This window comes from Mesoplodon mirus, assembly GCF_964341445.2.
Source record: "Mesoplodon mirus genome assembly, chromosome: 11".
NCBI lineage: Eukaryota > Metazoa > Chordata > Mammalia > Artiodactyla > Ziphiidae > Mesoplodon > Mesoplodon mirus.
In genome coordinates, this window is record NC_138987.1 from 35,606,394 (window position 1) to 35,620,172 (window position 13,779).

General features: G+C 50.0%; 1 protein-coding gene across 3 annotated transcripts; it reads right to left on the minus strand.

Moving 5' to 3' along the window:
- Positions 1–210: 210 nt before the first annotated feature.
- Positions 211–12,129, minus strand: ANKRD54 (ankyrin repeat domain 54). 3 transcript variants are annotated; one of them, XM_082636353.1, is made up of 8 exons: positions 11,659–12,129; positions 9,944–9,991; positions 5,198–5,296; positions 2,771–2,837; positions 2,220–2,267; positions 2,019–2,143; positions 1,703–1,810; positions 211–1,365 (listed from the first exon to the last, which is right to left on the minus strand). In XM_082636353.1, exons 1-7 carry the CDS (start codon positions 11,981–11,983, stop codon positions 1,743–1,745), a joined length of 780 nt encoding a protein of 259 aa, XP_082492479.1. In that variant the 5' UTR covers positions 11,984–12,129; the 3' UTR covers positions 211–1,365; positions 1,703–1,742. The 3 variants fall into 3 exon arrangements, with proteins under 3 accessions (XP_082492479.1, XP_082492478.1, XP_082492480.1); XM_082636352.1 differs by having other exon boundaries at positions 2,771–2,842; positions 11,659–12,123; XM_082636354.1 differs by having other exon boundaries at positions 2,771–2,842; positions 5,198–5,291; positions 11,659–11,792.
- Between the last annotated feature and the right edge of the window lie 1,650 nt (positions 12,130–13,779).

The following is a 13,779-nucleotide window of genomic DNA, read 5'->3' on the forward strand; positions in this document are numbered from 1 at the left end:
AAAGTCTGTATTTACTCTGCAGTCGAATGGTTCCTGGGAGAGGGCTGGGCACAGCAGGACCTCCCTTCAGGCTTCCTGCTGTGGCAGATCCCTTCCAGGAGGAGGCGTAGCCTTTGGTGTGTTCGAGCCCCAAGGGGAATAATGTCTGCTCCCGTCAGGGCAGAAGTGGCAGCGGCGGGGGGTGGCGGGGTGGGACTTCTTTGCAGTGAGTTTTTGGGCCTTCAAACAACACAAATTTATTCTTTTATGGTTCTGGCAGTCAGAATCTGAAATCTCTCTGGGCTAAAGTCAAGGTATCAGCAGGCTGGTCTCTTCCGGAAGTTCTGAAGGGAGAATCCATTTCCTTGCCTCTTCCAGCTTCTGGAGGCCGCCTGCATTCCTTGTCTTGTGACCCCTTCCTCGAGTTACTCCGATTTCTTGCTTCCGTCACCACATCTCCTGCTTCCTCTCTGAGCTCCTGCTTCCCTCTAATAAGGATCTGTGTGATTATATCAGGCCCGCCTGGATAATCCAGGACAGTCGCCTTGTCTAAAGACCCTTAACTTAATAACATCTGCGAAGTCCCCTTTGTCATATAAGGTAATGATCACAGGCTCCTGGGATTAGAACATGGCCATCCTGGGGGCCACTCCTCCGCCTACTACAACTAGGCTGCAGAATGGCGACCCCCTCCTGGTGTTTCAATGATTGGGAGAAAAAAGGCTGGGGATTACCTGCTTTGGGTTCAGCCGGGCCCTTCCTAACTTTGTATTTCTAAGGTCTAGGCTTCACCAACGCCCTCCTTCCAACCAGAGAAACTCACTGCCATGTCTCGTTAAAAGTCCGGTGACAAGCCTAAACCTAAGTGCTGGTGAGAGGTGTGGGGCCAGCCCAGAAGCCCCCTAGGCCAGAGGGTGCCTGCCCTAAGCCAAATCCTGCTGGTCGCAATGAGCCCACGGTTGGAAAGGGACACAGAGAAGGGTCTGGGGCCTGCCGAGGGTGCCAGGGAGGCCATGGGACGAGTGAGGCCTGCTAGGATAGCGCGTCGGCCAGAGCTGAGTGAGGCGTGGCTGCAGCGCTGTGGGAGCCAAAGGAAGATGCTGTGGGCTGTAGTCCTTCCTAGCCCCCAGGGATGATGGAGACCGTGGCTGGGAGTGGCGCTGAGGTCAGTGAGAGAGCATCTCTGCCTCGCAGCAGCTGGGGGTGAGGGCCTCGGCAGACAAAGTCCCAGGCACTGGGCTTTTCCTTTGTAATGAGAGGGCAGTGGGGTGGGGGAGAGTGGCGCAGCGGGAGGGCAGGGAGCCTCTCTTGCTACCTCTTCTCCATGTTCTGCATCTGCAAGCTGAGGGAGGTGAAGCTGGCCAGCAGGTCGGTCACTTCATCCACCTGAGGGATGAAACCAAGGCTCTGTTATGGGGTGCCCCCGGGTCCCCCCAGCAGCACCACAGGCATGGAGGGCAGACACTGTCTCTCCCTGCAGGGCATGTGGTGGCTTCACCGTGACTAGGGAGCAGCTGTCCGAGGCTGAATCCTTGCTGCCAGGTGGTCTCAGACCGCCCCAGAGAGAAGGGCCAGGGCAGCTTCAAAGGAAGTAGACAGAGGCTCTGAGGTCCACAGTGGGCGACAGGCCCGCAGCCACGCCTTTCTCCTGCGTCAGAGCACGGGTGGGCTGGCCCTGAGGCTCCGGCCAGGGCCTGGGTCTGGACCTGCAGCTGCGGCTCACCTGCTCTTTGGTGCTTGTCATCTGGAGGCGGGTGCAGAGGTCATCCAGCCGCTCCCGCTGCTCGTGACGCCCCAGGCGCTCCAGGTACTCCCTCAGCATCTGGATGATCTGAAACCAGAGGGTTGGCTGAGGGTGTGCTGGGAGGCACAAAGTGGCCTGATGCTGCTGCCGAGGGGCACAGTGGAACAGGTGCCAGCTGGGGTCCGCGTGAAGCCACCCAGGAGCCCTGGTGCCGGAGGTGGGCGTGTCTGTGGTTCGGGCAGCACCTGCCCAGGGTTTGCTTGGGGCCGCAGGCTCAGCTGAGGGGGGCACTCACCTGCTTTACCTCCAGCCGCACGGCCTCCAGGCACTGGGAGTGGCCTTCCTGCAGGATGTTGAGCTTCGACTTGGCCAGGTGCAGGGGTGTGCGGCCCGCTCGGTCCAGGGCATCTACCCGGGCCCCTGTGGGAGCAGGCAGAGGTGAGCATGCTGGGGGTGAGGGGGAGAGGTGGAGGGAGAAGGGGAGGGGACCACTCACCTCCTCGCAGCAGTGTGGTGATGACAGGGACGTGGTTGGTGCAGGCCGCTGAGGGAGAAGAACAGAGACTAAGAATCCAGGACCACTGGGGCTTGGCCTGGGTGCCCACCAGAGGGAGCAGGACTATGTCTCTGAGGGTCCCAATGCCAGGTCACGCCCCTGAGAAGGCATCACCAAGGTAGCGACTGGGAGGGACTCGGTGATCAAATACGACTCCCTCCCTGTACAGCTGGGGAAACTGAGGCTTGGAGACGGGACCTGCCTCACCATGAGCCACAGTGTGAGTCAGCCGCAAGGCGGGAACCTCCCCTAACAGAGCTGCTGGTGAGTCAGTTCAGGTTGTGAAATCAGCTCTGCTCAAGGCACAGCCAGCTAGTGATGGATGGGGACAGCCATGGGACACAGCCCAAGGGGAGTGTGGCTCTGGGGGCTCAGGCTCCCCCCAGACGATAGCAGAGACTGCTGGGAGCCCACAGGACCCCAGGCTCTTCATCAGAGGAGCCTGTCTGTGCTGCAGAGAAGGGTGTCTTGGCAGCTTGCCAGGCACTTACCCAGGTGCAGTGGCGTGTTCCCCAGCCCATCTCGCTGATTGGGGTCGGCTCCATGGTCCAGAAGCAGCTGCACTGGAAACAGGAAAACCCAAGAGGAGCTGTTGGGGGCTTCTATGAGCAGCACCCTAACCCCCACCTGTAACCTAGCTAAAGAGGCTCACTCAAAGTGGGGAACATTGAAAGCTGACACAGTCCCCCATGCTGTTTCATTCACTCACTCACTGGCTCATTCGCCCCTAAGGCTCATGTGCAGGACTCTAGGATCAGGAACTGAGGATTCTGGGAGGGACCCTGGCCTATGCAGGTATTACGGCACTGAGACTTCAGGGGTTAAAGAAAGTTCTTCCAATGGCAGTGGCTGCTAGTGAAGGCTCTTGAGGGCATTTTCTGTTCCTTCCACAGCCAAGCACCACAGTGGGAATTAGGCCAATAGAAGATGCTGAGCAGCCCCTCCTTACGAGTCTCTAGGTCACATCAGTGGTGGGCTGTGGTATCACCAGGGCTCACCAATTACCCAGATGGATGTGCAGGCAGACTAACTCATATGAGACGGCCAATCTGAACCTCACAACATATACAGAAACTAATTCAAGAGGGACCATGGACCTAAATGCGAAAGCTATAACAGTCAGGTCTGTAGAACAGAACAGGAGAATATCTTCATAACCTTGGGATAGGCAAAGATTTCCTAAACAGGTCACAAAAATACTAACCATAAAAAAGAAAAGATTGATAAATTGGAATCATTAAAATTAAGAACTTGTGGGACTTTCCTGGTGGCGCAGTGGAAAAGAATCCGCCTGCCAATGCAGGGCACACAGGTTCGATCCCTGGTCCAGAAGATTCCACATGCCGTGGAGCAACTAAGCCCGTGCGCCGCAACTACTGAGCCTGCGAGCCACTACTACGGAAGCCCGCGCTCCTAGAGACTGTGCTCCGCAGCAAGAGAAACCACCGCAATGAGAAGCCTGTGCACCGCAACAAAGAGTAGCCCCCGCTCGCCACAACTAGAGAAACCCCGTGTGCAGCAACGAAGACCCAAAGCAGCCAAATATAAATAAATAAATAAATAAATAAAAATAAAATTAAAATTAAGAACTTGTGTTCATCAAATGAGAACATTCAGAGAACAAACAGGCAAACTGAGAAAAAGTCATTTATATTTAATAAATGATTTATATCCAGTATATATAAAGAATTTCTACAAATCAATAAGAAAAAGATAGGCAACTTGTTAAAAAAAAATGGACAAGAGACTTGAACAGATACTTCACAAAAGAGGATACAAAAATGGCCAATAAATACCTGAAGATGTGCTCAACATTACTGACCATCAGGGAAACGCAAATTAAACCACAAGGAGATACCACTATGCTAGAAGGGCTAACGTTTACAAGCGATAATACCAAGCACTGCCAAGGGTGTGGGAAAATGTGGAACTCTCTCACAGTGCTGGTGGGGGTGTGTATTGGTAGAACCATCTCTGGGAAAAGTTCGGTAATACACACTAGCTAAACATGTGTGTACCCCAGTGAGCCAACAATTCTAACACAGATGAGTGCTTCTATCCATCAAGTCACATGTACAAAAATGTTCCTAGCAGCTTTGCTCCTCCTAATAGCCCAGACCTGGAAAAAACACAAATGCCCATCAATAGTAGAATGGGTGAACCGTGGTCCGTCACACGATGAAACACCAGCCAGTAACGAGAGCAAAGAGCTACCATTACTCACAACCTTCAGGGATGAGTCTCAAGAATATAATTCCTTTTTTTTTTTTTTTTTTGGCCGCGCAGCATATGGGATCCTAGTTCCCCGACTAGGGATAGAACCCTCCCCCATGCATTGGAAGCGCAGAGCCTTAACCACTGGACCACCAGGGAAGTCCCTCAAGGATATAATTTTGGGTGAAAGAATTCAAGATACAAAAGAGTGCGTATTCTGTGCTTCTATTTATGTGAAATTGAAAAACAGGCAAAACTAATCTATGGTGATCAAGGTCCACGCAGGGGTAAGGACTGGAAGGGGCATGAGGCAGGCTGCTGGGTGCTGAAAATATTCTATATTTTGATCCAGGAGGCGGTTACAGCAGTGTATACACACAGAAAGCTCACTGTTTATAAGTTATACCACATCCAAAAAAAAACTTATAAAAAAGGGGGGGCTGTCCCGCTGCTGCCCTTAGCACTGAGTAAATGTTGCCTGAACGTCTTGAAGGACTGGTCCGACCTCAGAGGCAATCATATTCTTTCCCCAGGTGGACCCCTGGCCTGGTCTGGCAGTGCCAGTTCCACGGGCTAAAGGAGTGAGAGGGGCCGGGTCTTCCTTATATCCAGCACCTGGCTGAGCAGACAGCAGATCCTCCCCCAGCCCCTCTGAAGTGATGCTACTCGCCCAGCCTCCCTCCCTCTCCCTCCCCAGGACTCACCAATCTGGTCATTGCCGTTGCAGGAGGCAAAGTGTAGGGCTGTGCGGCCCTTGTCGTCAGCTGCACAGGGATCCGCGCCGTCTTCCAGCAGCTGCTGCACTGACACCACCAAGACAGAGGGAGCAAGTGGAGAGAGTGGCAAGTGTTAGCCAGGCTGCAGCCCCAGGGGATGGATGGGGATGCTCAGGGGCCCCTCCAGGCAAGGCACTGACAATGTTTGGGGGAGCTAGTCCCTCCTAGAGGCTGGCCCCATGGGGACTGCCAATGACAAGGGACTCGTTCTCCTGAGGGCACAACTGAGGGCCCGTATTCTGGGTGCTCAAACTACGTGTCTAGGGATAAAACATCATAGAAGAATCTCGGCCCTCAGGGTCAGAAATATGGGAGTCACGGAAATCGCCAGCATAGACTCTGGCCCCGCCCCTCTACCTGCATCTGGCTACACATCCATTCCAGCTGGACACAGCCGAGAGAGCTGTGGGCTGATTCTTACTTTGCGCCCAGGAGGCAGCCCTTTAGAGTGGACAGAGCACAGGCTCTGCCACACAGACCAAGTCCCAGGCTAAACGAAGCAAAAAGGAAAGGAGTTCATTGCCAACAGCATGGGGCAGTGGGAAGGCCTAGATTTGGGCTCCCATTCACCAGCAAATGGGAGGAATCTCTGCCCTGCTAACCTCCAGAGTTGCTGTAATGAGAATAATGGATGAGAAATTCCTTCCTTGAAAAGTGCAGAGCCATTATAAAATGTGAGGCCTTATGCATTACACGTCCACGTCAACTGAAAGGCAGAAATTGCTGCCAAACATCACTTAGAGCAAGAAACAAAATGCTCTTAGTGATCCCCCAGCAAACCTCTGAAGGACTTGAGTCTTTCAAATGAAATCTAGGTATCTCCTGCTTTGTGAATCTCTCTCATCTCAGGCTGAGTGACCTGCCCCCTCTCCTGCATCCCCACAGGGCCCTGTTCATCCTGCTGCTTCATGTTAACACGTTGTGCTGTTTTAGAGTAACTACGACTGTAGACGGAGCAGCAGCCCGGCATCAGGTACCTGACTGCCAAACCCCTCAACCACTCAGCACAGTATCACATCCACGGTACAGATCAGGAGACAGACTCCAGCCCAAGCCAACAGGAGGCCAAGCTCGACTAGGAACCCAGGCTTCTCTGGCTCGAGAATTTACACCTCTCCAACCAAATATAGGACTTCAGTTTCCTCGGTTTTTTTTTTTTTTTTTTTTTTTTTTTAGAAGTGGTGTTGCTTTATACTCGTCTTCTCCAACTATTCTGTAGGTTTTTTGTTTTGTTTCTTAATATCCTGGACCGAGATATGACTTGCCCTGCTCCACGAATGTTGCTGACTGATTGAATAAATGAACGAATGAAGGTGGTGGGAAAGGGTCATGAGAGTGGAGGAGGAGGAGGAGCTTCCAGTCACCTCGGTGTTCACCACCAAACGGGAGCCAGTATCCAAGAGACAAAGCAAAGCTAAAATAGTCAGTTCCAGTTTTGTGATTTGTGCAGCTACAGTCTTTATGGAAAGCACTTTAGCAACATCTATCAGAAGCCATCAAGATGTGCGTATCCTTTGATGTAACAACCCCATTCCTGGGAAATTATCTTAAAAATGAAAAACCAGTGTGCAAACATGTGACTGACTAAATAACTCCTGCTTTGTCCCTCTGAAGGCATCATGTGCATCCATTACAAATTGTGGTTATAACTGAGGCTTGGAATTACAAGGTGATTTCTACTTTTTACTTTATAAACTTCAAAAAAATTGTACAGCTACATATTCATTCTATAAATAGGAAAAAATAACGCTTCCGTTTTGAAAAAACAAATGGTTATGAAGACTATGAAAAACGTTTATGATACACAAAACATTATGCGGGCTACAAAACTGTATATACAGCACAGTTTGCAAGCCCTTCAAGAAAATTCCTCTGCATAGGAAAAAGGACAAGAAGGATATTCACCAAAATATTAACAGAGATTCCTTTGCTGACATTAAGGATGTTTTTCATGAAGATTTTTCTAATTTTCAAAACATTTTAAATGCACATATTATTTTCACATTTAAAATCTTTTAAATGATTATGAATTCACATAAAGGCACTTACGATTTAACAATAGCAGGGTATAAATTTTACATCCACTATAATTGCTAACCTATACCAAAAAAACCAACAAACATGCAGAGAAACATTAAACAAAAATGGTAACCATAGAGGAAAAGGAATGAAGAGGCTAACCTACAGCCACTTTCGCTGTCAGAGTCCGGCAAGAGCCTGGTAAATCTAAGAGCCACTTAGATTTGAAGATGGATGTGTCACAGACTCTGAATGGAAAATTACAGCATTTCCACCAAAATAATAAAACCACCATGTGGACACCTGATTCAAGATAAACTAGATGTGGGACTTCCCTGGTGGCGCAGTGGTTAAGAATCCGCCTGCCAGTGCAGGGGACACGGGTTCAAGCCCTGGACCAGGAAGATCCCACATGCCGCGAAGCAACTAAACCCATAAGCCACAACTACTGAGCCTGCGCTCCAGAGCCCCCGAGCCACAACTACTGAGCCCACATGCCACAACTACTGAAGCCCACATGCCTAGGGCCCGTCCTCCACAACAAAGAGAAGCCACCACAATGAGAAGTCCTTGCACCACAACGAAGAGTAGCCCCTGCTCACCACAGCTAGAGAAAGCCTGTGCACAGCAATGAAGACCCAACACAGCCAAAAATAAATTTAAAAAAAAAGATAAACTAGAATATAGCCAGTATTTTATAATAACTATACATGGAGTATAACCTGTAAAAATTGTGAATCTCTATACTGTACACTTGTAGCTTACATAATATTGTACGTCAACTATACTTCAATTTAAAAAAGAGAGAGGGACTTCCCTGGTGGTCCAGTGGTTAAGAATCGGCCTTCCAGGGCTTCCCTGGTGGCGCAGTGGTTGAGAGTCTGCCTGCCGATGCAGGGGATGCGGGTTCGTGCCCCGGTCCGGGAAGATCCCACATGCCGCGGAGCGGCTGGGCCCGTGAGCCATGGCCACTGAGCCCGTGCGTCCGGAGCCTGTGCTCTGCAACGGGAGAGGCCACGACAGTGAGAGGCCCGCGTACAGCAAAAAAAAAAAAAAAAAAAAAAAAAAGAATCGGCCTTCCAATGTAGGGGATGTGGGTTCAATCCCTGGTTGGGGAACTAAGATCCCACATGCCACGGGGCAACTAACCTGAGCGCCACAACTACTGAGCTCATGCGCCTCAACTAGAGAGCTTGCATGCCGCAACCTACAGAGCCCACGTGCCGCAACCTACAGAGTCCATGTGCTCTGGAACCTGTGCACCACAACTACAAAGCCCACGTGCCCTGGAGCCTGCGTGCCACGACTAGAGAAGAGAAAACCCACACGTCACAACTAGAGAGAAGCCCACGCGTCGCAACAAAAGATCCCGCATGCCTCATCTAAGACCCAACACAGCCAAAAAAAAAAAAATTAATAAATCTTTAAGTAAATAAATGTGAGAAAGAAAATAAAAGAAAATAAACCCATTATAAAAAAAGATAAACTAGACTTTCTGTGAAATGGAAGTATAATTAAAATATTCTCTGGCCACACACTCGAGATATTAAAAAGAGAACACATCATCTTTCCTTGAAAAGCTATATAGGTTGCTACCCAAATATTCCACAATATTAAAGTTCATGGAAAAGAGATAAAAGTGGAGAGAGCTGAAAACCCCTCCAGTTTCCAGGCCTGCTCACTATGCTCTGCCAGGGATAAGGGACCCACTCAAGGCCTGTGTTTTAACGCCCAGCTCCCTGAGGGGAACGACCTTCTCTCCACGCCTGCTATAAACAGGCTCTCCTATCCCTCGGCTGACTTTGAAGATGAAGGTAGAAGACTACGAGCCAGGGAATGCAGGCGGCCTCAGAAGGTGGAAAAGGCAGGGAAACAGATCTCCCTTGAGCCTCCAGAAAGAAATACAGCCCTGCGGACACTTTGATTTCAGCCTGGTGAGACCTGTGTTAGACTTCCGACCTACAGAACTGTCTGATGATAAACTTGTGTTGTTTTACAACATTATCTTTGTGGTAATTTGTTACAGCAGCCAAAGAAAACCCATATACCACTTTCCCCTGATTCACAGAAAGAATTAAGTCAGTGGATACAATGAAAACTTTTTTCCTATGGCTTGTCTTGTAGCTTTGATGTTGCTACTGCCCTGTCAGCTAGCAAATGGTGAAGAACAACAACAAAAAGCAAAGTGGTGTCCTGCTAGGAGCCCCTCCCATGCCTTTCAGATGTTCTGTCAACTAAAGTTGGAGAACCACTGACCCAACTACCACAAGGCCTCAGGGAGCAGTTGAAGGTGGTGGCTCTCCTGGCACTTCAAATTGACTATTCATTCCCATTAACCACAAGTTGCAAAAAGTTCCTACTCTGTGGCTGGGTGCCAGGGATACAAAAGCAGACATGGTCCCCACCACCATGGAGCCCACAGGGTGATAAACGCTATGATATCAGGAAGTACAGGGTGACAGGGAAGCATGGGAAGAGTGAGCATCTGAGCCAAACTTGTCATCTGCAAGATGACTGCAGTTATACAATAAGTACAGCAAGCCTGGTCCCAGGGGTGAGCCAGCAGAATTCAAGCACTGTCTTCCCAGATATTGGTTACCTGGATTTTTCCTTCCCTGACCAGACCAGGGAGCTGGACTCACTCTGCACACTCACCTGTTTCCACATCGTTGGCATTGGCTGAGTCCCTCAGCCTCTTCAGAGCTGTGAAGACAATAAGAGTGCCAGTTAAAAAAAAAAAAAAACAGCAACGGCCATGATGAAGCAAAAAGTGATGGCTTCCTAGCTACCCACCATTCAGCCACAGTAGCATCTAAAGAGAAAGAAAGGGGCCAGGATACAAGTGACACTACCCTGGGAACTAGGAGAAACCTGAAATGTGACACAGCCAGTGCAAAAGCCACATTTTGGAGCAAATCCTCCAAGGTCTTTTTTTTTTTTTTTTTTTTTTCTTTTTGCGGTACGCGGGCCTCTCACTGTTGTGGCCTCTCCCGTTGCGGAGCACAGGCTCCGGACGTGCAGGCCCAGCGGCCATGGCTCACGGGCCCAGCCGCTCCGCGGCATGTGGGATCTTCCCGGACTGGGACATGAACCCGTGTCCCCTGCACTGGCAGGTGGACTCTCAACCACTGCGCCACCAGGGAGGCCCTCCTCCAAGGTCTTTGGAGCCAGATATTGGCTCTGCCACTTGTTGGAGCTGGGTGACCGTGAACAAGTTAGTTAACCCCCTGGGCCTCAGGTCTATCGCCTGCAAAACAAGGTTGAGCTCTTTCCTGACAGGCCTGAGTCGTTGCAAAGACCAAATGAGATGATTTACACGGAAGCACTCTGTGAGCTCGTTACACAGATAATCTTACATCCTCCTTCAAAACAGACCACTCCCAAATGACTTACTTAAATTTGATGATTCCTATGCAGAAACTTTTTTCTCCACAATGACACTACCTGTATATTAGAGGCTAACAGAAAGCAATGCCTTTATCATCAGAGAAATGGACAAAAATTGCAATTCATATATATAACGATTCCTTACATTCATACAGCACTTTCAAATTTTCATTTAATCTTCATAACACCACTAAGATATGAGTAGGTATTAAAGGGACCCTAAAAGTCCCCATTCTTAAAACTTTCAGGGTGTTGGTTTCCATGGCATCCATAAAATGTAAAAGACAATATGGTAGAAGTACCAGAGCAGGAGTTCTAATACCAGCATAGCCAATTTCTAGCTATGTGACTTGGAGCAAGACAATTTCTCTGAACCTCAGTTTCACCTTCAGTAAAATGGGAACAGTATCTGGATCTCAGTGAGTTTTTACGAGGATCAGAAATGATCACAAACCACCCAACAGTGTTTGGCACACAACAAAGGCAGAATAATAACTATATATTCCTTACCTTACTTAATAACTCTGGCAACATACCTGTAAAGCATACCATACCCATTCTACAGATGAGAAAACTAAAGCTGAAAGGTTCTATAGTTTGCCTAAGGCCTAAATGAGATAGAAAAGTCCAATCCAGGTCTGTGCAGTTAAAGAAATAAGTTGGTAGGACTTGGCTCTGATATGATAATATTCTCCAGTATCCCATTTATTATCTACAAATAAACACCTGGAGTTAGGAAAAGTTTCTATTCAGGAACTACCAAATGTGAAAAGCCATCGGGACTGGTTCTGAGCAGGAAAACTACTTTTTTTACACTCATGGTCCTTAGCAGCTATAATACTACTATTGGTACTGAAAGTGGACTCAGGGGTCACTCCAGGTCCGTAGCTCAGACGTCGGAGGACACCATCCTGGACGGGCTGGGGAGATCAGGGCCCGATTCTCAGCCGAGGGCCAGCCCCGCCTCCAGCCGCGCTCCTCACCGTGCACCTCCTTGCCAGTGGGCCCGAGCCGGCGGTGGGGCCTGGCGGCGCGCCTCAGCCGGCCGGAGGGGATCTTACAGAGCAGCTCATCGCGGGGCTCCGCGTCCTGCTGCCACAGGACGTGAAGGTAGCGTAGCGGGGACTGGGCCCCGCCGGCCGCCCGGCCCGGGAGCCCCTCGCCGCCGCCCAGCGCAGACCCGAAGTCGGCGAAGGAGAAAAGGCCCTCAGGGCCCGTCAGCGGCTCTGGCGCCACCGCGCACTCGCCATCTGAGCTCGAGCGGCCAGAGCGCGACTCTTCGTCCGCGCCCCCGGCGGCGGCTGCCATGGCAACGGCTCCGTGCTGGCCTGGCCGCGGGAGCCTCGTGCTTGACGGACCGACCGACCCGCTTCCCTCCGCCCTAAGCCTCGCTGTCAGAGGACAAGCGGGCGGGCCTGGCCTGCAACCACGGCAACCGAACAGGGGGCGGGCTCGGGCCGCAAGCGGGGCAGTTCCGGACTAATGAAAACCCTTTCGGCCTAAACCCCACCCCCTACAGCCAATCGGGAGTAGTACGGGCCACAGAACTTGGTTCGCTGCAGCGTGACTGACGGATATAAGAACCAATCATAAATTTGAGATGCCCACGTCCTCGCCGTACGTCCCTAAGCGGAACCAATAAAACAGCCGAGTTTAATACACTTTTTTTTCTTCCCATTTCTCCCATCGGATCAAGGGAAAGATAACGGGCAGATGCCCTAGCCAATCATGTTAAGATGATTTGCAGCCAATCACAAAGGAGTGAAGAAGCCAAAGGAAAGGGATTGAGAGATAAGAAAGTGTGTAAATCAATGACCGTTAAAAACAACAACAACAACACAGAACTTCCCACAAATACAGAATGTAAGTAGGAAAGTGAGAATATGTTAAAATGTGGGGCTAGCAACACGGACTGTGGAGTGATAGTTTCTAAATGCGATAGATCCCGTTCGTTCTCTCGGTAACCCTGGGGTTGATCACTGATTTACAAAGAATTCTATAATTCAACACCAGAGCGACCGACGCTTGAGTCCGAGAGCCAGTCACTGACCCAGGTAATTCTCTGTGCTAGGTCCTGGACGCAGAATCAGGCTCGGTGCCCTCTGAGATGCTCAAGTGGGATGGGAGAAGTCAGAGCCGGAAGCGGAAGTGTTCCGCAAACAGCTGATGATGAGCTTAGCAACCCCTCCCAGGTGCACTGTTCTGTAGAATTTTCACAACCCTGAATCCCACAAACACTTCTATAAAGTGAGCAAGGAGGACCATCCCTATTTTATAGACGAGGAGCTGAAACCAGAGAGATCACGGACTTGTTCATGGAGGCCCAGCTCTCTTGAGAGGAAGGTTGTGTCCAGGCAAAAGTTGTTCCTTGTCATTCAACGCAGTGAAAATATAAGTTTGGGCTTCCCTGGTGGCGCAGTAGTTAAGAATTCGCCTGCCAATCCAGGGGACACAGGTTGGAGCCCTGGTCCGGGAAGATCCCACGTGCCGCAGAGCAACTAAGCCCGTGCGCCACAACTACTGAGCCGGCGCTCTGGAGCCCGCGAGCAGCAACTACTGAAGCTCTTGCGCCTAGAGCCGGTGCTCCGCAGCAAAAGAAGCCACCACAATGAGAAGCCCGCGCTCCTCAACGAATAGTAGCCTCCTGCTCGCCACAACTAGAGAAAACCCCGCGCAGCAGCAAAGACCCAACACAGCGAAAAATAAATAAGAAAATTAGAAAAACAAAAAAAAATGTAATCTTTCTCTGACAGTTGAAAAGCACTTTCAGATTTTGCAGTGTTCTCAGAACACCACTATGAGGTTTATCATTGTAATGTATGGAGAAAATGTTTATTTGAACTCTCCTCCTCTGCCCGATGCGGGAGAAGGACATATGCCAACTCCCCTTGTAGCTAGAAGGAAACCGAGGAAAGAAAGAAACATTGAACGTGTACCATTTACCAAGTGCTTGATACGTATTTTACCATATAGTTCTCCTTCACAAGTGTCTTAGCAGGTAGATATTATTATACCCACTTTGCAGATTAGAAAATTGTAGTCCCTAGATGTCATATGAATTGTCCAGGGGTACAGGACTAGAAATTTGGAGGACTGGGATTTGA